Here is a 26,397-nt window from a genome sequence, read left to right on the forward strand (position 1 = left end):
TGGGTGGCTCAGTCAGTTTCGGTCATGATCTCATGGTTCATGAGTTCAAGCCCCACATCGGGCTCTCTGCTGTCACACGGAGCCCGCTTTGAATCCTCTGTACTCCTCTCTCTGCCTCTCCCCTGCTCACATGTTCTATTTCTCTCTCTCTCGCTCTCTCTCAAATATAACTAAACATTAAAGAAATGGATAGGTTTGCATAAAATACAAGATTTAAAAAACAAATACAATAGTATTTCTGAGCTTTCTACGAGACTGTTGATACGTCTATCATGCTTAATATTGTACAATTCCCAAATATCATAATAGCTCATATCAAAAGCGTTCTTTAAGGATCTTCTTTTTCAGTATTTTCTTCACACTATTACAAAATTATTCTTCCAAGTTGACTTTAAATTTATTTTTGTCAATTTCTAGAATGAAAGAACTATATACATATCTGGAACTTGATTAGAATTACATTACATTTATGAATTAATTTCATAAAGACAGATACATTTCCAAAATTTAGTCTTCTCATAAACGAACACTGACTTTACTCAAATTATGTATTTGGACTTTCAGTAAACTTCTGTGTGTTCTTTAAAGAAGTACTGCATATTTCTTATTAAGTTGATCCCAAGATATTCAGAATTTTTGGCAAATAAAGTTTTTTCTAATGTTTTTCAAAATAGTTTTAACTGGTTTATTAGAAATCTACTTATGACTATGTTTCTAATAACATATAGATATATAACATCATTAACTACCCCCTCTTTTCATATATTTATTCCTAAATCTTTTCCTTATTCATTGTACCAGCTAGAAAATCTAAACCAAAATAAAGTAATCGTACTGATAGTATCATGTATCCTCAATATTTTATGGTTTCCCCTCTAATATTATCCCCATCCTTCTCGACTGTTCTATGCTTAGGAGATTGTACAGACTGCATCCAATGATACATGGCCAATAAGAGGCACTGGCAGAGATACGTTGGTAGGAGAATAAGGCTGATTATTCTTATGGGTCCCACTCTATCAGGTTCACCTGATGTTGGTAGTTTCCCTCTACTTCAACTCCTAAAGGGTCAGTCTCCACAGTCCCCCAACAGCCTTCTCCCGCTATATCTTCTACATTCCTACCGGTTTGCACACTTAAGGAATCCCCCGAAAACAACTTCTTGCTGTTCTCATGGGGAAAACCATATATCACCTTATATATTCGAGATCATCTTATGTTCATGGTGAAGTTTTAATATGCAGTAAGTTTTAAAGGTAATATTCATAATACCATTTTATTCAAAATACTATATAATTACCTTAGACTTTAGGTCTCTAATACAAGATTTACTCAGGAAAGTGTTTTTATTATTTTTTTAAAATGTTTACTTACTAATTTATTTTGAGAGAGAGGGCAAATGGGGAGGAGCAGGAAGAGGGAGGCAGAGAATCCCAAGCATGCTCTGCACTGTCAGTGCAGAGCCCAACACTGGGCTCAATCCCATGAAGGGTAAGATCATGACCTGAGCCAAAATCAAGACGCTGAACTGACTCAGTCACCCAGGCACCCCAGAAGAGTGTTTTTAAATTACCAACTCATTTAAGGGTTTTTTGTTAATAATATCTAATTTTACCACAGTGTGGCTAAAGAATGAGACCTGTTCTATTTCTGCCTTTTTTTAATTACGTAAGTCTTTTGGCAAAATACTTGGTCAATTTTTGTTGAGATTTCTAACCCTGAAATGAAGATATATGCTCTGTTTGTACAGTTATATTTTAATCTATTAAATCAACCATACTAATATTTATTTAAGCCTCTATAATCTTATGTTATGTTTATATAATCTGTTAATGATTAAAAAAGATGTTTTCAAATTTCCTCTAAGATATGTGCTCATTTTTCCCTTGACATGCTTTTTACATTATATATTTTAATAACACAATACAAATAATTATAATAAATGTTCATTAATGATTATATACCTCATAATTGAAAAGGGATCATTTTTGCCTTATTTTGATCCTCTTTGTCTCAGGTATGTTTCCTAGATAAAAACATTTCAATAAAGTAGTGTGAGACCTAGTCTAAGAGGCATTCCATATATATTTGTCAAAAATGTTGTATTTGGCCTTAAATTATTATATCTTACACTTTGTATTCTGTAACACCTCAACAGTATGTTCTTTAGGGCTTTTTTTTCCTATGTGGAATCCATTTTGTAAAAATTTTTTGTCCTGGGGCACCTGGATGGCTCAGTCAGTAGAGCATGTGACACTTTATCTCAGGATAATGAGTACAAGCCCCATGTTGGGTGTGGAGTCTACTTAATAAAAAAAAAAAAAAGTATTCTCCTTGTGAATTGGAAATGTACATCCTGTTTTCAGTTCTTCCTTTAGACTATTATTATGACAATTTAAAATGCAGTTAGATGGGGCTCCTGGGTGGCTCAGTTGGTTAAGTGTCTGACTGCAGCTCAGGTCATGATCTTGTGGTTCATGAGTTTGAGCCACACGTCCGTCTCTGTGCTGACAGCTCAAAGCCTGGAGCCTGCTTCTGATTCTGTGTCCCCCTCTCACTCTCTCTCTCTGCCTCTCCCCCACTTGCACTGTCTCTCTTTCTCTCTCTCAAAACTAAATAAACATTAAAAAATTTTTTTAAAATAAAATAAAATGCAGTTAGACGTATTTCTTCCATTTTCTGTGATTTTATACCTCTCCCACTTATTTTTTTTTTAATACTATATATTTTCTTTCAAGCTCCGTTTGTTCTGGTTGCTCCTCCACTAAATCCAATGGCCCATAAACTATTTTTTCCACTGTGTTCTCAACCTCTACTCCATCTTTCTAACTTTTAACCTCTGTTCTTTCCCTCTGCAATCTGGAAAGCTTATCAAAACTGACTTGCAGATCTTTTGTGAACAGGCATTAAGGAGGAGTCACCCACCCACGGCCAAAATGAATTCCGGTGCTAGGACCAAGATAAACTCAGATCTCTTAAATCCACTGAAGGAAGTCACGAGGAAATCCCAAACACTTCACCTGTTCCATTTCCTAACACATGCAGCCCAGCACCAGTCCCTGCCTTGAGTCTACCAGAACAAATCTCGTTATGTCCTTTATTTCTGTTTACATCTATCACCATAGCAAGCTGTAGCTCTCTATGTAGGCCCTTGTCTCCTTCCTGTTCCTTTACTATGCACCCTGGAATTCACAGTCCATCAGCAGCAAAGACTCCGAGATCCTCAACCTCTTCTCTGAAAGCACCTTTCACTGTCAAGCTCTACTTGAAATTCAGCTATTCCCTGATTTCACAGCTTCCACTAGAACCTTTTCAAAGCACAGCAGCTTTTTCCCAGAACCCTCATACAACTAAAGATAGAATCGGTGCTCTTCCTCCAGATTGCTGCTTCTAGTCCATTCTCTCTCCCGCCTTCCCAAAATCTCCCAGCTTTGAATCTCATAAAATTAAACTGCCTGCTGTCTTTATTACTAACATCTACCAACCCCTGGGTTATTCCCTCTCATCTCCTTCTTGCTAACATTGTCACTCTAACACTATTCTTGTCTTAATTTTTGCTGAATTCAATATACAGGTAGATAATCCTATTAATCCCTTGGGCTCTCCTTGGCTTGAATTCCTCTCCTCCAATGATCTAATCCTCCACCATTAAACCCCTCATCGCCACACTTTTAATGGACATTTTACCATTACTATAATTTACAATTCAACTTTATGCATTTTATTCTCCTCAGGTACACCTTTATACTCCAATATACCTTCAATCCCATCAGGACATCTGATTCATTGATATTTTCCCTTTTTACTTCCCTGATCCCCTTGATGTCCTCCCTTTCCTAAACCTTATCCAGCTTAAATATCACAGTCCATTATTATAATCACTCCTTTGCAAACAGATTTGACTTCCTTTCACCTCTCTTACTTCATTGTATTTGGCCTGACTACAACCTAGTTAACATCAACCCTCTTATGTGCCTATGCAGTTGAATGTGGCTGCACAAAACCATACAACCAGAGACTAATCTCATTTAAAATTCATGACTATGAATCTCAAGTAACCCTTTAAGACTGCCCGGGAAACACAGTCTCCTCCATTTATTCTCCCATGCTACCACATGACTATTTCATACCTTCTCCTATTTCCTGAAATCCCCAACAGCTCCCCGTCAACCTTTCAACTGATGAACCTACTTCATATTTCACTGACAAAATTAAACCACAGACTCCGACCACCACATCTATCCATCTACCAGCATCTATGTCCACTTATTCCCATTACAGATACCCTACAAGTAAGTGCTCCATTAGAACAAACCCCTCCACTTGTGCCCCCGATCCCAAACCCTCTCACCCACTCAAGGTCTACTACGGCAATGCCCCCTTCTTTGTCCTAGATTACCAATTTTACCCCTCTACCAAATTAGTCCTATTAGCATACAAACCTGTTGTAATTCCTTCCATCTTGAAAAAAAGTCTATCCTGACTGTCCTCCCTTTGTATTTGGCTCTTCCCTCAGATACCTACACAGCTTTCAACTCACTTCCTTCAAGTATTTAGTCTAACATCATCTCAAAGAAGCTTACACTGACAATACAGATTTAAAATTGCAACCTGACCTCTACCATCACCACTTTTGGCCCTCCCAATCTTCCAATCCTGCTCTATTTTATCTTCCATGACACTTATCACCTTCTAATGTTCTATATTATTGATGTATTTATTACATTACTAGTTTGTCTTCCCCCATTAAAATGTAAATTCCATGAAGGGCAAGTCTTTATCTAATTCTCGGAGATATTCCAAGTGCCTAAAACAAAGCCTAGCACATGGTCAGTGCTCAACAAATACCTGATGAGTGAATGAGTAAGTATGGGTCCATTCTTCACTACTTCTTATACCATTTTAAGTTCCACTACAGCACTGTTTCAGGGCATTCCTTTCCTAACTCTGCATGTCACTATTTTTATCTTAGTCTCCTGTCTTATTTTATTGTTGATCATTTGTTTCTTATTCTCTCAATTCATGTCTTCCTCAACTCCACTCTCAGCCAAAGCAAATACTAAATTTACTTCCTTCTCCTACAGGAAATCTTTTATAAACATATGACTTTTCTTGTGAATATAATTACTTTTTTTTTATTAAGTATAGGGTTTTTTTTTTCATAAGCACTGTTCTAATTCTTCCATATCTATTTTTCAACCTAGTATTCACTCAAAAACAGATAAACTCTCCAGTAAATTCTGCTTGAGTGCTTCCCTTTCCACCCAGATTTAATTAGAATTGTACCTTCAGATCTGAAGATAAAGAGCTGGCTAAAAGCAGTTTTTATTATTCTTTCTGTGCCCCAGGAACTTGAGGGAGATAGGAAAGGAAATGCACACTTGGGGCTATGGATATTCCCCATATGAAATCTTCAGCTGTGTTTGGAAAAGATGAAGTGCTTCCACATCTCATTTTTTCTCTGGCTCAGCTTCTACTCCACATATACATTGTGACTATTGTCCAACTGTCTGCTTAGCACTACGACCTTCTAAATTAATTAGGAAGGAACCTTGTTCCCTTATGACAAATCTGCATCAAAAGAAGCCCAACAACTCAGTGGTGTTGTTCACACTTAGACCCTCTCTTATAATTACTTTTGAAACCTCACAAAGGGAGGGGTTCTAAGATCACAGGCTTTGGACCCAGACTTGACTTTAAATCCCACCTTCGCCACTTACTCTGATGTTTCTTCATCCGTAAATAGAAATACCCACATCTCATTAGGTTGCTGAGCATTAAAGATTAATATATTTTAAGTGCTTAGAGTGGTGTCTAATACATAAGAAAAATTCCATGGAATTTTATTCCATAAATGGAATGTTTCTTCTTCTTCTTCTTCTTCCTTCTCCTCCTCTTTGTCTTGCCTCCCACCTTTATCTATAAAATTGGAAATGTCAGTAGAACTATGTCAAGATTTCCTCTACTTACAGTGACACTGCAGCACTTTCTCAAGAAGGGGTTTATGAGTAAATGCTTCATATAGTCTTTCAATCTAATCCAACCTGCACTGCATCTAACAGAAACCCTTTGCTAGTTCCTAATGCAGATGTAAATTTTTCCACATTCTTATACTCTTTTGGTCTGTCAACTGGTTTACACAAGAGTGTAGCTACATATTTGTGCCTACATAAATGTTTATTTCTTAAAGCTCTCTGGAATCACTTATTTAGTTAAAAATAGACTTCTCATTGGTATATCATGTATTAATTTCACAGGAGCCAGGAACATTTTTTTCAGCACAGACATGAGTATATCATAGAGTGTAAGAAACACTGATCTACAATACCACATAAAAGAAGAACAAAGAATTCAGTCACTCACGATGCTCCTGAATTCATGATGCAGCTCTTTGCTCCACAAAAACAATCTCTGCCATCATCATGATTCATTCCAAGGTTATGACCCAACTCATGAGCAACAATGGATGCAAAGGTCTCCACTGTGATTTGCCCAAACTGCCCAAACACAGGAAAAGTATTAATTAGGTTTCTGAACAAAAAGGACATGTTTTGTTTCTCAGATTATTTTTTTCCACAAGAGGAAATTTATCAGTCACTACAATGGTGACAGTCTTTATATAAATTAAGCATCTAATATCAGTCTTCATATATTTCAGTAGGAAACTGATGTGACTCAACATACTGATTATGGAGATAGATCCTTTAAACAACAGACCAATTAGCACTAATAGATTATGTCCAATGATTTATGGGAAAACAGATTCATGGTTCTAATTTAATTTTCTTACATGGCATCTCAACTTCCTTGTCCAGAAAGAGTGAGGAGCTGATAAACATATAATATTAGAAAACTTAATCGAGTCTCTAGGGAAAAAAACACATCTACCATTTCTACCCAAAATTTTGTTTTAAGGAATAGGGGAGGAAGTAATGCAGAGAAATGCTTGACACTGTCCTAATGCAGGTGTCCAAAGTTAAATATCAAGAACAAAAACGTACCACATTAATCCCACCTGCGTGGCTCCTTGAACACACTGTTCCCACAAATGCCATTCCTGCAGTCCCACCAAAACCTTTCTTCCTAAATGAAAACAAAAGGTTAAAGTTAGAACATATACTTGGTGGGGAAAAGGAACACTCTGCTCTTATTTCTTTGGGTAAGTTTAAACTGGATTGGTAGAACCTTCAAAAACTGGAAGAAAAATGGCAAAGATAACTAACATTTTAAAATCAGAATACAGGGGCATCTGGGTGGCTCAGTTAGTGGGGTGTCTGACTTCAGCTCAGGTCATGACCTCACAGCTTGTGAGTTCAAGCCCCACATCGGGCTCTGTGCTGACAGCTCAGAGCCTGGAGCCTTCTTCGGATTCTGTGTGTGTGTGTGTGTGTGTGTGTGTGTGTGTGTGCGTGCGTGTGTGTGTCTACCCTCCTCCACTCATGCTCTGTCTCTCTCTGTCTCAAAAATAAATAAACATTTAAAAAAAATTTTTTTTGAAAAAAAAATCAGAATACAACTGGGGCACCTGGATGGCTCAGCTGGTTAAGCGTCCAACTTCGGATCAAGTCATGATCTCACGGTTCGTGGGTTCAAGCCCCGTGTTGGGCTCTGTGCTGACAGCTCAGAGCCTGGAGCCTGCTTCGGATTCTGTGTCTCCCTCTCTCTCTGCCCCTCCCCCACAGTGCTCTGTCTCTCAAAGGTGAATAAACATTAAAAAAAAAGTTTTTTTAATCAGAATACAATTAAGTCTTACTTCATTTTTATTATCAGAGAACGAGATTAACATCACAAATTCATTTTTTCAAACAAATGAAGATATGTTTTAGATACCAAGCCAAGTTTTTCTCTTCCCTCGAGGTGAAAAATCTTCCGAAAACGCATTACAATTATTTTTTCAAAAATTCTAATGAGGAGAGACAGGTAACACACTCAATGAATATATGTACACAAGAGGCTTCAGGGCAGGAAGCACATGGAACCAAAGAACCACAGTGGCCTCCATGTGGTTCCCAATCATCCCAGACACGCTCATATCTCAGGACCAATTTTCTCCACCTGGAACTCTTTTGACCAGTATATATCCCTAACTCATTCCCTCACCTCTTTAGGTCTTTACTCAAAAGTCTTCCCATCACGGCCTTCCCTCACCACTCCAAACTCACTCCTCCAATACTTTTTTTTTTGACAGGTACTCAACTATTGAATAAAAAAGCATAATAATAACAACACAATGTATTTAAGCCTTCACAAGTGCTTCACAAAAATAATATCATTCGATCCTGAAACCTTACTACATAAAAATCACTGTACCCACTGAACAGATTTAGAAACTGAGGCTCAGGGAAGTTGTATCTTTACTGTTAGGTAACTGGAGCTTGACGTAATGCTATCTGAGTCCATATCGACTGCCCTCCATAACTATACCATCCTGGCCCTTTCTTCCCTGTAAGGGAAGCAGGTAAGCAGGCTCTAATTAGAGAGAAATGCAAGAAAAGAAATGTATCTTCATGTCACCAAGAGCTGAGCCTTCAGTGCAACAAATATTGTGGCTCCTAAGTTTCTTCAAACATTTCCTAGATTCTAAGTCAGAATATGAGCTTCAATAGTTGTCACCTTAACCTTCCTGGGAGACATGCACCTACAGGAAAAAAGAGGTACTTATTCCTTCACATGATGACAGAAAATCAGAAACCAAGAGAGTGTGTTGTATGTCTGGGTCCATCATCACAAATTTACATATGACAGAGGTCACATGACATGCCCAAGCTCACAAAGGTTCTTTCTGTACCAGTCTTCACAAACAAGCCAAGGTAGGCAACTCCTTCCAGTGATAAAGGCAGATGCCAGCACCTTGGCTTTCAGTGGCTAAAACAAAGGCAAGGAAATGGAGAATTCAGCCTCATGCATCAGCTCAGGCAGTGCCACTCAAACTAGGGGAAAGGAACAGTAATTTTTTCTTTAATTTCCAATTCATTGCAGACCAGTACTTCATTTTGCCACTTTTTTACTTGAACTATCACTGACATATTAGTTTCAGGGCTACAAAACAGTGACTGAATAATTATATACATTATGAAATGCTCACCACCGTAAGTGTAGTTACACGCTTCCAATACTTTTACTTCTACCTTCCCTGCTTTATTTTTCCTCCTTACCACTTACTAGTATTTAATACATTATACACACTCATTTATCTCATTTATGGCCAATCTCCATCACCAGAATATGGACTCCATGAAAGCAAGAACTTTGTCTGGACAAAAACAATAAAACTGTATTATTTTCCTTACAGAAAAGTCTAGAAAGTGTAAATTAACCCACATTAACAGGAAAAAGATTAGCGGTTGCCTGGGGAGGGAACGTTTTTGGAGGGGAAAGGAGATTGGATTACAAAGGGGCCAAGGAGACTTTTAGAGGGACTGGATGTTTATTATCTTGATCATGGTGACAGCTAAGTGGTTATATACATATGTCAAAATTCATCACAATGTACACTTTAAATATGTGCAGTTTAATCTTCATCAGTTTTACCTCAATAAAACTGCTTAAAAATTTAAAACAGTTTGGGGCACCTGGGTGGCTCAGTCAGTTAAGTATCCAACTCTTGATTTCGCCTCAGGTCATGATCTCACAGTTTGTGAGTTTGAGCCCCATATCAGGCTATGTGCTGACAGCATGGAGCCTGCTTGGGATTGTCTCTCCTTCTCGCTCTGCCCCTCCTCTGTTTGCTCCTTATCTCTCAAAATAAATTTAAAATGTTAAAAAAAATTGTTAACATTTTAAAAATAGAGAATTTTTGCCTACTTTATTCATTGCTATCCCCAGTGCCTAGCGTATACACCTATAAATATATTATAAATGAATGAATATATCTTTCTCTGGGGCATCTGACCAGCAAGGAGAAGAGGACCAGAGATACTGACATAAAGAGATGGCCAAGGAAAACACTTTAGCCAGATCACCTCTACTTAATGCCATAGTGTCCAAGCCCCACTCATGTACTCAGTGCTTCCAAAAGGCTCTTTAGTATCCCATTCTTAACCAAAAACACAACCAGAAGTCATCAAACATTTGGGATATGCCTCTAACATTACAGATGGATACCAGATAGAGAAGAAAAGATACCTTGGTAGGTTTGGTTGGGCAAGGTATGGGGAATGTGCTGGAGGCCTGTTCTTTCTGGCCCTTTGTGAATTAGAAGGCATGCTCACTGCCAGGATACTTGCAAGTGCCATATTACTAAAAATTAATAAAAAGGTCACGACCCAGGCTTTGTGAGTATAGGGCTATAAAAAATTATTTTGGCATTTTCAGTGCCTTGCTCTAAATTAACTCCCATAACAAAAAAAGAAATCAAAGGAAATTTCTCCTTGGAAAAAATTATGAGTTTTAGGTACTCTCGACACTGAAGGAGGCAAAAATATATAAATTAGAACATTTTTCTGCAAGAAGCCAGCCTATCAAGTTAGAAAACGTTTTTTAGGAGGTTGTGGGAAATAAAGAGGAATAATAGCTTTATTACTTTGCCGGCCAAAGGATGCTACAGCAGGCTAAGGCCTTCAAAACTGCAAGCCCTCAAGCCAGAAAACTTAAAAAAAATTTTTTTAATGTTTATTCATTTTTTTGAGAGAGAGAGAGAGATAGCACGCAGTGGAGAGGGAGACACAGAAACCAAAGAAGGCTCTAGGCTCTGAGCTAACAGCACAGAGCCCAATGCAGGGCTCAAATCCATGAACTCTAAGATCATGACCTGAGCCGAAGATGGACACTTAACCAACTGAGCTGTCCAGGCGCCCCTCAAGTCAGATAACTTTTAAGAAGAATGAAATGTTTTAAATAGTTTTAATTTTTTTTAACATTTATTTATTTTTGAGAGACAGAGAAAGACAGAGCATGAGCAGGGGAGGAACAGAAAGAGAGGCAGACACAGAATCCGAAGCAGGCTCCAGGCTCTGAGCTGTCAGCACAGAACCCAATGTGGGGCTTGAACTCACGAACCACGAGATCATGACCTGAGCCGAAGTCAGACGCTACCCGACTGAGCCACCCAGGCATCCCTTAAATAGTTTTAAATGAGGGTTTTGCTGTAAGTTTTGGAATGTGTTTGTATTAAGTGAGTTATATAAGTTTAAGTTTTATTATGGTACCATGAAGATGCTGTGTAAAAGAAGAAAATTTTTAAAACATGTATCAGTAATATCTCAAAGAGAGCAAAAAAATTATTATATCCATGAAATCAGTACTTGATTATATAAAAAAATTAAAAGGAACAAGAAGATCTACTGAACGTTAAAAATAAGATAGCAGAAATTTAAAAAACCCAATAGAAAGCTTAGAAGAGAACAAAGAATAAACATAAAGAGGATCAAATCATCTATAAAATAATTTGAAAACAATTCTTAAAATTGCAGGACATGAGTTTCAAGACTGAAATGACCCACTAAGAACACAGCAGGATGAGCGATAAAAGACCTACACCGAAGCATATCATCAGGAAAATTCAGAAGCCTGGGAACCAAGAGAAGAGCCTACAAGTTTCCAGAGAAGGAGGAAAACAAACCTATAAACAAAGGATCCGTTATCAGAATGGGTTAAGGCTTCTCAACAGTGATACTGGAAGTCAAAAGACAAGAGCCATGCCTTCAAAATTCTCAAGGAAAAAGATTGCATGCCTAGCATTTTACACACAGCCAAAGAATCAAAAAGTTACAAGGCAAACTGTAAAGCACACCGTGGAAAGACTGAGTTACTCAGGCTCTGGGATGATACGAGGTCACATTGATGTAATTCTTAAATTCTCTTCTGAGACGGTAAACACATTTTCTGACATGTAAAAAGCCAAAAGTTTTTTCTTTCCATATATCCTTTCATAAGAAGAAACTAAAAAACATGCCACACCAAAGTGAAAGAGTAAATCCAAGAAAGAGGAATGACATGGGACAAAGGTGACAGGGAATCCAACACAGAAGAGAAGTCTCATTATCTTAGTGTAACTTGTGAGGTGTCATACAAAGTTCTCCTTATGCAAATGAACACTCAAAAACCTTAAGAAAACATGATTCTAATAGAAAAAGATAAGCAAAAGTTATTCTGACCATTTCATTAATAGTCCTTTTTTAAAAATCACTTACAGAACTAGCTGTGCACTGTCGTGTCTCCGACGTGTTATGAGAAACTTTTCCCGCCACTGTACAAAGTTCCCCAACACATCACCAGCACCTCCAATTATGTTGATCAGGTTTCCATTTGTCCAAATCTCCAGCCCAACTAACACAATTCGAATATTCAACATAATATACATCTAGAAAGAAAACAGAAATGAAAGTATATAAAATATATTAAAGAATATGAGACTATCTTTAAACTTATGATGAAATAACACAACTACTTAAAAACATTTCCTTCAGTATAATGAGATTCTAATCTCTCAAGGGTCTCGGTTTCCCCATTCATAAAATAAAAGTAACAGAAGTTCAAAATCCTTTTTTATCTTCCATTCCAAAATCTGACAAACTGAAAATTTTAAGTTTTTGGTAAATTTGGTTTCCAAATTGCCCTCAACTAATGCAAGTCTATTTATAGTCTGTATGTTATCTCACTTAATGTAAATATTCATACACTTCACTACAGGACTATCAATGAGTTTGATAACAAAGTGCTACCACAAGATCCTGTTAGAGGTGTTATGCAATACATGGTGAAGCATATTACCTTTCTAAGTTTTTATCTAAAATTCTAATTACACGCACCCCAAAGATTTCAGATAATGCACTAAGGAACCCATTTTTATTTTATAGAGATACTGTGAGGAATAAAGAACAATAAATATAAAGCACTTGTCTCATATTATAAATACTGAATAGAACACTATTGTGCTCATCATTATTATTAAGCGTGATATTCACATCAGGGAAAAAACCTTATAGGTGAAATGATCTTATAAGAACATGTATCTAATTCTTCAGTGTCTCTCAATGGGTGAACGTACTCCAAAGTCTCAAACCAAATTTCTCTCCTTCCCTCCTTCCCTCTTGCTCTCCCTACTGCATTCTCTCTCTCTCTCTCTCTCTCTCTCCCCCCCCCCCACCCTCTCTCTCTTTCTCTCTCTCACACACACACACACAGAGTCATATCATGATTTCAGAGAAGGAGGCAGCCTTAATCAAAATAAGATTGAGTACAAATTCAAAGATCTTTCATAAATGCCAAAATACCTTAGCCTATCTACCCTGAGGGTAAAATAGATCCCAATATGAAAGAAATCTCTTGCTTGTCTCCAAGTCTTTGTACAATCATACATTCCTTTCAAACATAAAAAATGTTACAAAACAATCTAGAAAGCAAACCCCTGAAATGAGACAATTTTTTAATTCTGCTCTAAAACTGTGAAAAGACAGGCTAGAATAATCCCAGTGAATAGAAAACACAACTTACACTATCCAAGTAGTTTGCTAAACGGATCATCTCTTCTCTCACCGCAGTCTGATTTCTTCCCATCATGTCATACTGAAAAGCAAGAAAGGAAAATCATTTTCACCAAGTAAGTTATGAAAAAATTTCTATAATCTGTTACAATGAAGATAAGAATCCCAAATATTTCCTCTGAACTAAAAGTGGAGGCATTTAGACATTCACCTGCATTTTAAATTAATAAATCCAAGGGATACATTTTAGTGTTAAATACGAATAAAAGAAAAACAGGTTCAAGTGTGAAATAAGTAATAAGACTTATTATTACTGAAGTCTTTCTTCACTCCAAATTAGCATAATTTTAAAATGAATTTTCTCTTTAATGTCCCTTTTACTCATTTCAATGCAAAAATGGTTTCCAAACTAAATTTTATAAAGGTAGTGTTTAAAACAATCAAAATGCAGGAAGCCTGGGTGGCTTAGTCAGTTTAGTATCTGACTCTTGATTTTGGCACAGGTCATGGGATCAAGCCTCACATCGGGCTCCACACTGAGTATGGAGCCTGCTCAAGATTCTCTTGCTCTACCTCTGCTCCTCTCCCTTACTCAAACTCAGGCTCTCTCTCTCTCTTAATGAAATGAAATGAAATGAAAAAAATAAAATGAAATACATAAAAAATAAAACAATCAAAATGCACAGATAAAGGAATAAAAACAATTTAACAGATTTTCTGACCTTTTTTTCCCTTAGGCTAAAGACATTATCAGTAAATAACTTCTAAACTCTGGGCTAAATTAATAATGAGAGATTAACCAATGTTTACCAATAGAGACATTACATGTAGACAAAATAGATATTTAAAAGTTTAACCATATTAAAACAAACAGTTGATATGACCTATTCTTTTCTTCAAGACCTGGCTAAATCCAAATGTCTTTTTTGTTTGTAAGTTTCATTTATTTATTTTGGGAGAGACAGCATGAGTGGGGGAGGGGCAGAGAGAGAGGGAGAGAGAATTCCAAGCAGGCTCCATGTTGTCAGTGCAGAGGCCAACACGGGGCTCGAACCCACAAACCATAAGATCATGACCTGAGCCAAACCAAGAGTTGGATGCTTAACCGACTGAGCCACTCAGTCGCCCCAATTCAAATGTCTATTTTAACATTATTTTAATATGACCAACTAAATAACAAAAAGAAAATTTTAAAAGAATGTATGGTTTTGTTCTAAGATAAGAGCATTAATATCAGAATATATCAGATCTTTCCAGTTGGGCATTTTATCATGATTCTCCTAAACAAACAAAAAATCTAATATATCTGACAAGGTTTGATTTAAATGGAACCATTCTTATTTTGAACCAGTTTCCAGCAGTACATAACAAATCTATCTGGAATGAGTAATAAATAAAAACATCTCAAATCTCTATTTTTGTCACTTGTCCAAACATTCTCCAGAAACTTTTTATCCATTATCTGGTGCAAAGTTCATGCTTCGTCATACTCCCTGTGCTTTTTCCGTCTACCACTTGAGGGTTAGGAACTTATAATGAACAAATCTGAATACATTTCTATCTATTAATAAACACAGCTTATTTATTTCCAACCTACACACAATAAGAGGTTTTTCTTAAACCATAAAAATCCTCTAAACTGTCTCTGCAGCTTACAGGAAGGAAACTGCTAATATTGCTAAGTTTCTACAAACAACCTTTTCACACAAACAACAAAGCTGACAGTAAAAGTCAGACAAAACATTTAAAATAATCTATATGTTAAATTAAACAGCAGCTATATCTAAAACTGATAATCCTGTAAATGCTGAAATAGACCTATTACTTAGTTAAGTTAAGCACAATTCTTAAATATCAATAAGGAAAATCCCTGGTGTTATCCTGAACACAGAAATTAATAGTAAATACTAAGATCAAGTACTCTCCTCGATTCCCTTCTAAAGCATGCCATGACTTGGAAGCTTTCCGTCTCTTAAAGGGAAGTACAGGTTAGCTGAAATTCTAAAAAGCAAAGCAATTTTATTAGGCAACAAAGTAGTATCTGATTAACTGGTTTTTCAACACAATCCTTTAAAGTCATCTGAAAAGGTGACACTAACTAAAAGGCAGTACAGTTACACTTAAGAAATTAAGCAAATCACCCAAAAGAACAAAGGGGGGGAAATCACCAGTAAAAAATAGTTAGATGTACTCTCATTCACTACATTTGGCTTCTGGGGGCGATTATGAATATCAAGCATGTTTAAAGGACGAAAGTCATTCTAGTTTTAAATTACATTTAAGAAAAATCAACACAAATATATCACATTTTATGTTTCTTTCATGGGATGCTCACTTCTCATCTGCTTTTCATGAAAAAGAAGAAAAACTGTCACCAATCCTACCCTTTCCTTGTCTACGACAATGAACAGCTCCACATAGCGGGTCTGTGGCAGGATAGCTCTTCTTCTCTGTCAAAAACACAAACATCATAAAGGCAAAAAACAAACAAAAAAAAAGTTATAACACTACATGATTTTTATATATAGTGGTCTTACCCTAATCTCTAGTCCCTTAAAACATCATACGATTAGTTTACTTCACACAGATCATTAAAGCCAAAAACGTGTTGCTGTTGTTTTAAGTGGTAACTGCTCTCTGTACTAATCTCAGAAAAATCCTAGGTAAAGATAATATGAAGTATTCAGGTTTCCAAGGAGAATTACTGATTTTCTAATATTGAAATTATACACACTCACACACACTTTAATGGGAAACCCCATTACTGTGTTAAGAGTGGAAAAAAGAAATATAATAATCATAATATTATAAGAATATAAGAACCCAGAGCAGAAGCAAGGACAAGGTTGCCACTTCAAAAAGTGACTAATTCTGTGATTTTCAGAAATTCATATGTAGTGCAGAATTGGGCAAAAACTTGAATGTTTTCCAATGATTAAAGCTAAAAAGAGTGGACGGCTGAAGAGGCAATGAAAACAATGCCATAAACTGGCACATGCCCTTTCCCAACCCAGCAGCACCATGACACATATAGAAAGGCACAGACAACTGTAGCTGACCTATTCCTAGAAACACTTGGGTCAGCGAGACCCTTGCCAAGAGTAAGCAGTGAATTCTAGTGAAGACTCAAAACTGGGATACAAGTGTCCCTGCAAGACCTCTGAAATAAGTCATAATGCCCGATCTCTCTCTGTTTCTTCAATCTAGCACTCAAGAATCCCCATTCTGTTTGTGTAAAAGGTATCTAAATAAACTGCTCTCTGAAAGACAGTGTAATGGACTATAATGCAGCAGTGGTAAAAAATACGTATATAAGTATCGTTTAAGATCTAAGCCCTAATTTCTAAAACACATAGAAGCTTGACTATGTTCGACTTGGTGGAAGGAACTGCATCTTTTTATTCCCCAGTAGCTACCACAACATCTGGCACATAGTTGGCAAAAACAAAACAATAATAAGTATTGGTGTGATGCAAAAATACATGATTTTTTAACACTTTAGTCTGGGCCATGAAGAAACATATTTCCTTACTCGAAGTAGCTGAGTAATCCTAGGAGGCTCTTCTTCTTCATAGTCTGTGGTTTCTTTCTCTATATCCTTGTTAGAAACCCCACATTTCAGAGGCTCTTTGTGGACATGATCCATTCGATAAAAGATGTGCTCAAAACGAGAGCTATTTTGTAGGGGTTCGATCCCGTAACTCACATTCTCTATATGTAGCATTCCTCTAAGTGTCGCATTACACGTACACAATTTTTAAGAATGAAGAAAATAATACACAGGAAAAGAAATTAGAAAACACGAAATCAAGTCCCAGTGCTTAACATGTTTAAGAAAAGAACAGCCCAACAGTCTGTGGATGACAAGAGAAGCAATGAAAATAATGCCATAAACTCAAATGAGTTAATGAAAATACACTAGAAGAGGCACATGCCTCTCTCAACCCAGCAGCACCATGACACATGTACAAAGGCACAGTGCCCACAACTGTAGTTGACGTATTCCTAGAAGCATTTTGGTCAAAGGGACCCCTGTCAAGAGTAAGCAGGGAATTCTAGTGAAGACTCAAACAGGGAGTCAGAAGAACATCTGAAATAAAGTCCTAATGCCCAATCTCTCTGTTTTTCCAATCTCAGACTGTTGGTTTGTTTCTCTATACCATGCTACCTAGAGAAAAATACTAGATTTTAGAATCACGCAGACCTAAATATAAAGCTCAAGACTGCTAGTTACTAATGTCACTCCCCCGAAAGTCAGTTATCTCTCCAAGTGACTGCTGTATAATGGAAGGCAATACAGAGGAGTGGCTAGAAGTATGGAGTCTGGAGCCAAAGAACCAGAGTTTGAATCCCAAAAGTTTCCTACTAGCTACGGGATTTAACACCTCTTCTTTATGTTCCTACTAGCAATGATTTAACACCTCTTCTCTATGTTACATTCTACGTGGGGCTGTTCTGGAAATGAAATTATTTAATAAGTGTGAAATACTTACCACATTGCCTGGCACACAGTAAGTGTAAGTGTTATTACTTAAATGGAGATAATTATAGCCATTTATACAGCTGGTTTGAGAATTAAAAGTAATATTAGTTCAATCAATCACGTAATCAACCAAACAGCACAGCATCATATTGCCAGGCCCTCAACAAATGTAATTTTAATATTATTATCACTTTACTTCATATGTGGTACAATTTCTCTAAATCCCAGTTTGCTTAATCACCTAAATATGGAGATAATGAGCCCCTTTTCACAGGCATTGTGAGACTTAAATGAAATATAGGTGAAAATTGTGTAAACATAAAGTACTACACAGACTTAAAGTATGTTTTTTTAATAGCAAAAATTACTTAGCAATCTCAAAACAACGAAATTTTCTCTTTGGATATTGAAACTCACCACTGTAATATTTTCTTAAATAAACATGCCAAGAATGATATCTGATACATAGCTCTAAAGACCTTCAGCAATACCAAAGTAAATCTAATATTGTTAATTCCCCCAAATGACTTGATTTGGAAACAGAGATAGGGAAAGGGGTAAGAAATAGAAGGAAAAAAATGATAAAGAAAATTCCTTACCTGAGTCCAAAACAGTCGCTCAGAGCAATGGATGAATTATAAACTCCCTCCACATAGCCCCGATAATGACAATGATTCTAAATGATAAAAACTGTATTATCTTCGAATACTGTTACATTGCTAAAATCATCACAGAAATTACAGAGCTAATAAAATTATTTCAGGTCAGTAAACTAACAATTTTGTTCATATCACTGGCATCTTATTACATGGCGTTCTTCGGATTATCTTCAGATTATCTACTGCCCTCCTATACAAGGATACAAATATTTAGGCAGATTTCCAGAGGATACTAAGCACAAAGAGCTCTATCCCAATAACCATTAAGCCTAGAAGCAGAACAAGACACCATTATATCATGTTTAACATTTTTTTTAATGCTTATTTTTGAGAGAGACAGAGAGAGAGAGAGAGAGAGAGAGAGAGAGAGTATGAGCAGGGGAGGGGCTGAGACAGAGACACACAGAATCCAAAGCAGGCTCCAAGCTCAGAGCTGTCAGCACAGAGCCTGATGCGAGGCTCGAACTCACAAACTACAAGATCATGACCTGAGCTGAAGTCAGACACTTAACCGACTGAGCCACCCAGGTGCCCCATATCATATTTAACATTTTAGATCAGAGTCAATCCAAGAAGCAATAGCAGCCACCTGACACCTAATACAGAAGGGGACCTTGTGACAAGCCAATGATGCCAAGGCAGGAAAAAAATCAGTATGTGGTAAAAAAGTAATTTTGACCAGATGATTTTTTCTTCTTAACTATATATTGGTTATATTATTATTAGTTTTACATTTAGCCATCTTAAAAAAAAACTAAAAAGCCTTTATCGTTAATTTTGAGGAAGAAATTGGCCAGTGGAAACACAAGCATAATATCACTTACTAATATCAGATTTTTTTACTGCATGATGAGATCTTGTCCTCTTTAAAACAATTTCAAAGCACATAAAAAAAAAAAAAAAGCTAAGGTGGGTGGGGGAGGTGGTTGTTAGGCAACATTAAGATGTATCACAAGGCCTTAATATTTAAAACAGTACAGGGGCGCCTGAGTGGCTCAGTCGACTGAACGTCAGACTTCGGCTCAGGTCATGATCTCACGGCTCGTGAGTTCAAGCCCTGCATTGGGCTCCGTGCTGACAGCTCAGAGCCTGGAGCCTGCTTCAAATTCTGTGTCTCCCTCTCTCTCTGCCCCTCCCCGGCTCTCTCTCTCTCTCAAAAATAAACGTCAAAAAAAATTAAAAAAAAAAAAACAGTACAGTACTGGTGGTGCATTGGGATAACAACCAGTGGAACAGAATTTGGGGACTTGAAATAGACCAAGTACACATGGAACTTTCTGTGATAAAAGTGGCATCTCAAATCAATGCGGCAAGGATGCACCTTTAAGTAAATGGTGCTCAGTCTACTTAGACATTTATAAAAGGATAAAATGAGATCGGTACCTCACACCATGCATAGGAATAAAATCTTAATGAATCAAGAGTCTGAACATTAAAAATAAAATCATATATAAAAACCAAAAGAAAACATGAGTGAATTCTTCTCTAACTTGGATATAGAGAAAGGCTATTACTTGAAATATAGACGCAATAAAAGAAAAAACTGATAATTTTTACTACATAAAAAGTTTTTCAAGCTTCTATATGGCAAGAAACACCAAAAAACAAAGTCAAAACACAATACACACACTGGGAAAAAATATTTGTAACTTGTATCAGAGATACAGTAGCTATAAAGAACTCTTAAATATCAAAGAGGAAAGATTAAAAACCCAACAGAAGAGAGGAAGAAGTAAACCTGTCACTATTTGCACATGACATGATATTATATATAGAAAACCCTAAGGTCCCCACCAAAAAACTGTTAGAACTAATAAATGATTTCAGTAAAGTTGCAGGAAACAAAATCAATATAAAGAAATCTGTTGTGGTTCTATCCACTGATAATGAACTAGCAGAAGGAAAAATTAAGAAAACGATCCCATATCCATCAAAAAGAATAAAGTACCTAGATACAAATTTAATTAAGGAGGAAGGTCCTGTACACAGAAAATGGTAAGATATTAATGAAAGAAATTGAAGATACAAATAAACAGAAAGATAATCCATGACCACAGATTGGAAGAATTAATATTGTCAAAATGTCCAAACTACTCAAAACAATCTTACAGATTCAATGCAATTCTTATCAAAATTCCAATGGCATTTTTTACAGAAATGAAACAAATAATCCTAAGATTTGTCTGGGACCACAAAAAAACACCAAATAGAATAAAGACACTCCTTCCTCTTCTTGAGAAAGAAGAACAAAGCTAGAAGCATCATGCTCCCTAATTTCAAACTATATTACAAAGCTATAGGAATCAAAACAGTATGGTGTTGGCATAAAAACAGACACACAGATCAATGGAACAGAGAGCCCAGAAATAAACCCATACATATATGATCAATTAATTTCTGACAAGGGAGCCAAGAATATACCAATCTCTTCAATAAATGGTCCTTCAGAGGAGCACCTTGGTGGCTCAGTTGGTTAAGTCGTGAAGACCATCACGACTTCAGCTGAGGTCATAGTCTCACAGTTTTTGAGTTTGAGCCCACATCGGACTCTGTGCTGACAGCTCAGAGCCTAGAGTCTGTTTCAGATTCTGTCTCCCCATCTCTTTGCCCCTCCCATGCTCATGTTCTGTCTCTCTCTGTTTCTCAATAATAAATAAATGTTAAAAATAAAATAAAATAAAAAATAAAATAAAATAAAATAAAAATAAAAAATTTTTTAATAAAAATAAAAAAAATAAATGGTCCTGGGAAAACTGGAGAGCTACATACAAAAGAATGAAACCAGACCACTATCTTACACCATACATAAAAATTAACTCAAAATTAGATTAAAGACAGCATAGTGACTACAGTTAATAATGCTGTATTGTATAATTGAAAGTTGCTAAGGGAATAAATCTTAAAAAGTTCTCACTACAAACACAAAAAATTTTTAACTATTATGGTAACAGATATTAACAAGACTTACAGTGGTGATCATTTCACAATATATACAAATATCAAATCATTATGTTGTACACCTGAAACTGAGGCAGTAAAATGTATGTCAATTATACCGCAATTTAAAAAACAAAATCTTAGAGGGACAACAACAAAAGAAAACCCAGTGGAAAATTGGGCAAAAGACATACACAGACAATTCACAAAAGAACATAAAAATGCCCTCACATACATGCAGATTTTCAATCTCACTCATGAAAAAGTAAGAATCCATGAGTCTGCACTGATATAAATAAATGGGAAGGGACATCTTTTCCTTACAGAAAGCACTAATTCATACAGAAGCACTAATGAAATTAAGAAATCACCATTTTAACAACCATCATAACCATTAATTCAGACAACTACTACATACTAACACTAGTGGGTAAAAATTTGAGAAGTAACAGGATATTTATATTAGTCTCAAAATGTCTAACCATAATATTAATTAAAAAGGCAAAAACAGTAACTTTATAGAAGAGAAACCTGGCAGGCAATTCCTTAACTAAATGATCAATATTAATACCATCAGGAACAGCACAAATGCAGCCCCTGCTTCCTGACAGGATACACTGAGGACCATTCGGTATCACTTTGGTGGTATTCCTGCCAAAAGTACATAACCTGACTCTGATCACGAGCAAACGTCAATCTCAAATGGCAGGATGTTTACAAAAGTTGGCCTATACTTCTCAAAAATGCTATTGTCATGAAATACAAGGGAAGACAAAGGATTTCCAGATTAAAGGCGACTACAGAGACATGACCACTGAATGCAGCACAATAACATGGATTGTCTTTTGCTATAAAGTATATTATTGGGATGATGGACCAAAAACAAAAAACAAAAAGAAAAATCATTAAGGTCTGTATATTAGAAAACAGCATCACTTCAATGTTAACTTCCTAATTTTGAGAACTGTACTTGATTAAATAAAAGAACTCCTTGTTTTTAGGGAATTAACAATGAAGTGTTTAAGGGTAAAGTGATACCATGTTTGCAATATACTCTTTAAAACTTCCAGAAAAAAAATAGAGAAGAAAGAAAGGATAAAGCAAATGCAGTAAAATGTTAACATTTGGGGAATCTGGGTGAATGGGACGCATGAATGTTTTATATTATTCATGCAACTTTTCCTATAAGTCTGAAGTGGTGAGAATTAAAAAAAAAAAATTAAACAATTTACACTAAAAATACAGGCTGAATTTCAACACTTTACAACTTTTTCTATTGTGGGGCAATTCACAACCACTAATGTTTTTCTTTCTAGTGCTTTATGTTAAAGTCTAGCTTTGATATTGTCTTCTTCTCACCACAGAAAACTAAATACCTTCTACTATTACTAATGCCGTAGCATCTATGAGGTAATAATACTTGTAACTCATGGCACTCTAAAATTAAATGTTTCTAGGGGCACCTGGGTAGCTCAGTCGGTTAAGTGTCCTACTTCGGCTCAGGTCATGATCTTAAGGTTCATGAATTTGAGCCCTACGTCAGGCTTTGTGGAGTCTGCTTCAGATTCTGTGTCTCCCTCTCTCCTCCCCCACTCATGCTCTGTCTCTCTCTGTCTCTCAAAAATAAATAAACGTTAAAAAGAAAATTTTTTTAATTAAATGTTTCTAGTTTCAATTACAATAGAAGCTCTCTTATTTGACATGACTGAAATCCATCACTTGGTTGCTTAATCTGCCAACTTGACAGTATTTTTTAAATAACTGGGTTTTATTAATAAATCTTTCCAAAGGCTTCAATGTACTTTAAAAAATCTTATTTCATAAGTTTACAAAACATCTAGTTAAACTGCATGATTACAGTAAAGGTGCAAATGTCACAGTTTTGGAAATACACAAACTATAAGCAAAGCACTCAACTAGGGAGAGGAGAAATACACAGAACTATTATAGAGCCACCTAAAAAAAAAAAAAAAACAACCTAGCCACAGCCCACAAGCCTTGGGCAGTCAATATACCTTTCATATGGAACAAAGAGTATTAATTAATTAAAGAAGTTAACTTTAGAAGTGTCTTAAGACACTTGCTAATACATTTGAAAGGTACCCCAAAGTTCTAACACATGGTAATCTGGAATTTTATTTCACACAGAAACTTGAATAAAGTGGTTATTAAAACTTAGTTTCTTTGTGAAAAATGGCCTTTGTGAAAGACACGGATGATAAAAACCAGGTAATAACACTCATAAGGGAAAGCATTCATGTTTACTCAGTGTAATTTCATTGCATTTTATAAACAAAAGTAATGTCATTATAATATCTGACAATCTAGCCATAGGCCAAAAATTCCCAGTACCAAGGTTTTAATTGGTATCTCAAATCTACATACTTTCATTTATCTAAACAATACTAAAAACCAAGAAATAAGAAAAAGACTTCATCTGTCTTAATTTGTATTTTTCAATCACCCAAGAAAGCACAATTCCATAATAATACTTTCAGATAACAGTTGCATCAATTTCTATTGACTGAAATCTATTTTTAGCAGTTTTAAGCATTTATATTTTCAATAATAACAAATAATATTTATTGAGTTAATAATGGTCAGACTATCTGTTCTGAGTATCTTACAGGTATTAACTCATTTAATGGAGACACAATGTACAGCATAAGGATTATAATTAACAATATGTAACAACTTTGTATGGTGACAAATGGGAGCTAGGCTTGTCGTGGTGGTCATTTCATAACGTATATAAACTTTGAATCACTATGTTATATAGTGAAACAAATACAATATTGTAAGTCAACTACACTTCAATTTTTTAAAAAGTATTAACTCATTTAAGCTTTCCAGTAACTCCATGAAGTTGTAATTATCATTCCCATTTTAAGGTGAAGAAAATAAGGTACAAACAACTCAAAGTAACTTGACCAACAAATAAATGACAGAGCCAGCAACAACAACAACAACAACAACAAAAAAGAGCCAGGATTACATCCAAGCAGTGTGAAATTAATCTAAAACAAGGGTTTGCCTTCTATTTATTTGAAGTGCACTGCAAAAGTACGTAACTGACATAAACAATTCAACCCAGCCAAACATTACAGAGCTTGCAGGAAAATAACACATGTTTAATGGGAACAAAGACTTCCATGGACACTCATGCAAAAGAAAGAAATACAGAATAGCTAACTGCCAAAAAGGACTGCAAAATGCTCTTCCCAAAAGACACAAAAAATGTTTATGCTCTAATTTAATAATGCATAAGGCCAAATTCAGCAACTACCAATTATTTTGAGTATTCCTGGCCAGTTCTGTCTTCAGAAATACTGTTCTCTGATGCAAAGAAGACCACATTTCTTTAGAAAAGAACTGTTTTTGGTAAAAAATTACAACATATAACAGCATGCAAGTGTTTGTTCTTTACTAAGTACTAATGGCAAATCAAATGTCTTAATAAGTAAGAGATGCTTTCAGGGAGATTAACTTCCAGCAAAAACAATTTTTTAGATTTTAAAATCTAGCAAACATTCATAAGGAGTAAGGATTACCATAAATAGAAGATTATTTCTTGAACTTTAAAAAAAAAAACATTTGACAACTTGAGGACCTGGAGAACTGTAAAGTGCGCTCCAGTCCATGTAAATACACCCACCACACACCCCCTTCCCAGGACAAGCGGCCCTGGGTGACTGTGCAATGTATACATAGTCTTCTGTACCTGAATAGAACTAATTGTAAAATTATAATTATGTTAAATTCCAATATAAGATCAAGAGGAAAATGTTACCTGTACATCGGGATGATCAGAGATCAGAACCCCTTCCTTGTTGTAGGTATAAACTACAAAATCTTGGGGCAAAAGGTCTCTGGAAGAGGAATAAAACATATCACTTAAAATTATTTTACCTACATACAACTAAGAAACAACTCATAAGGCAATATTCCTAAAACATATAAACAGGAACAAAAACTTTCACCTGACAAATTATTATTTCAAGGGAAAGCTATTATAAAACAAAAAGGTCATAAATAGACTCAAATCTGAAATCATGTGCGTTGCTTCCTCATAAAGAATGCTAGGCTGCCTATGTGTTCTAGTGGTCATAAAATGTTGGCTGCAAAAAATAAAAGTAATGTCTTTAAATTTTTCTGATACATCTCATAGGAAAAGTATAAATAAGGTTATGTACTTATCATATTTCTAGATGATGTACTCATCATGTTTCTTAAAAGAAAAATAAGTGCTTTTACTCTTTCCTAAAAGTCCTATATAAACGAGAAGCACTCACTGCTTTAACCTTCTAAGTAGAGAGGCAAAATCAGTGTCAGTTGGAGGAAACAATTACTGTTGATTGCTGAACTCCCTTGCATGTTAAGGGAGCTCAGTATTGTAAACCATATGTGTAAAGACAGGGTTATCTTCGTTAAAGAAAACAACTGTTCAGTGACACTTGTTAAAAATGGTAAGGCAGACTTTATTCAGCTCCACTGTGATAAGTATAAGAACCACTGCAATGAGAGATAAAGGATCAACTACAAATACAGCATGGGCAAGTGGGAATGTATACCCAAGGGGCAGAGGTCAGTGGATAGGAAATTACTAGCTGAAAATATCAGTGGTGAGGGGTGGTCTGGCTAAACTAACCTAACAGATTCTCGCTGAAGATAGGCCAGGGTGATAGGAAATCACCTGGGGGGTGGTAAAGGATGAGGAACCTGATCACACGTCCAGAGGGATCAGAAACCAGGAGGTTCTTGCTAAAACCAGATTTTATAAGGAAGTGCATGGATGATGTACTTAGGAAAAGGTTCAACCGCCTAAGGTTTAGTCAAGCAAAGAATGTTTGTCAGTCTCCACTCTTGTTCAAGAAAAAAAGAGACATCCTTCTTT

The 26,397-nt window shown here is 36.0% G+C and overlaps 1 protein-coding gene across 2 annotated transcripts in view; it reads right to left on the reverse strand.

Moving 5' to 3' along the window:
- The window catches only part of ADAM9 (ADAM metallopeptidase domain 9), a 142,264-nt gene that overhangs the window by 89,181 nt on the left and 26,686 nt on the right, over positions 1 to 26,397 (reverse strand). For both annotated transcript variants that reach the window (XR_008295987.1, XM_015076060.3), the window contains exons 4-11: positions 25,294 to 25,372; positions 18,507 to 18,583; positions 16,957 to 17,152; positions 15,809 to 15,874; positions 13,435 to 13,506; positions 12,132 to 12,301; positions 7,002 to 7,083; positions 6,364 to 6,497 (exon numbers count right to left, since the gene is read on the reverse strand). Coding sequence is in view for 1 of the 2 variants with exons in the window: in XM_015076060.3 (XP_014931546.2) it covers positions 6,364 to 6,497; positions 7,002 to 7,083; positions 12,132 to 12,301; positions 13,435 to 13,506; positions 15,809 to 15,874; positions 16,957 to 17,152; positions 18,507 to 18,583; positions 25,294 to 25,372 (876 nt within the window). In the remaining variant the exon portion in view is untranslated. The remainder of the gene's footprint in view (positions 1 to 6,363; positions 6,498 to 7,001; positions 7,084 to 12,131; positions 12,302 to 13,434; positions 13,507 to 15,808; positions 15,875 to 16,956; positions 17,153 to 18,506; positions 18,584 to 25,293; positions 25,373 to 26,397) is intronic.

This window comes from Acinonyx jubatus, chromosome B1 (genome assembly GCF_027475565.1).
Source record: "Acinonyx jubatus isolate Ajub_Pintada_27869175 chromosome B1, VMU_Ajub_asm_v1.0, whole genome shotgun sequence".
NCBI lineage: Eukaryota > Metazoa > Chordata > Mammalia > Carnivora > Felidae > Acinonyx > Acinonyx jubatus.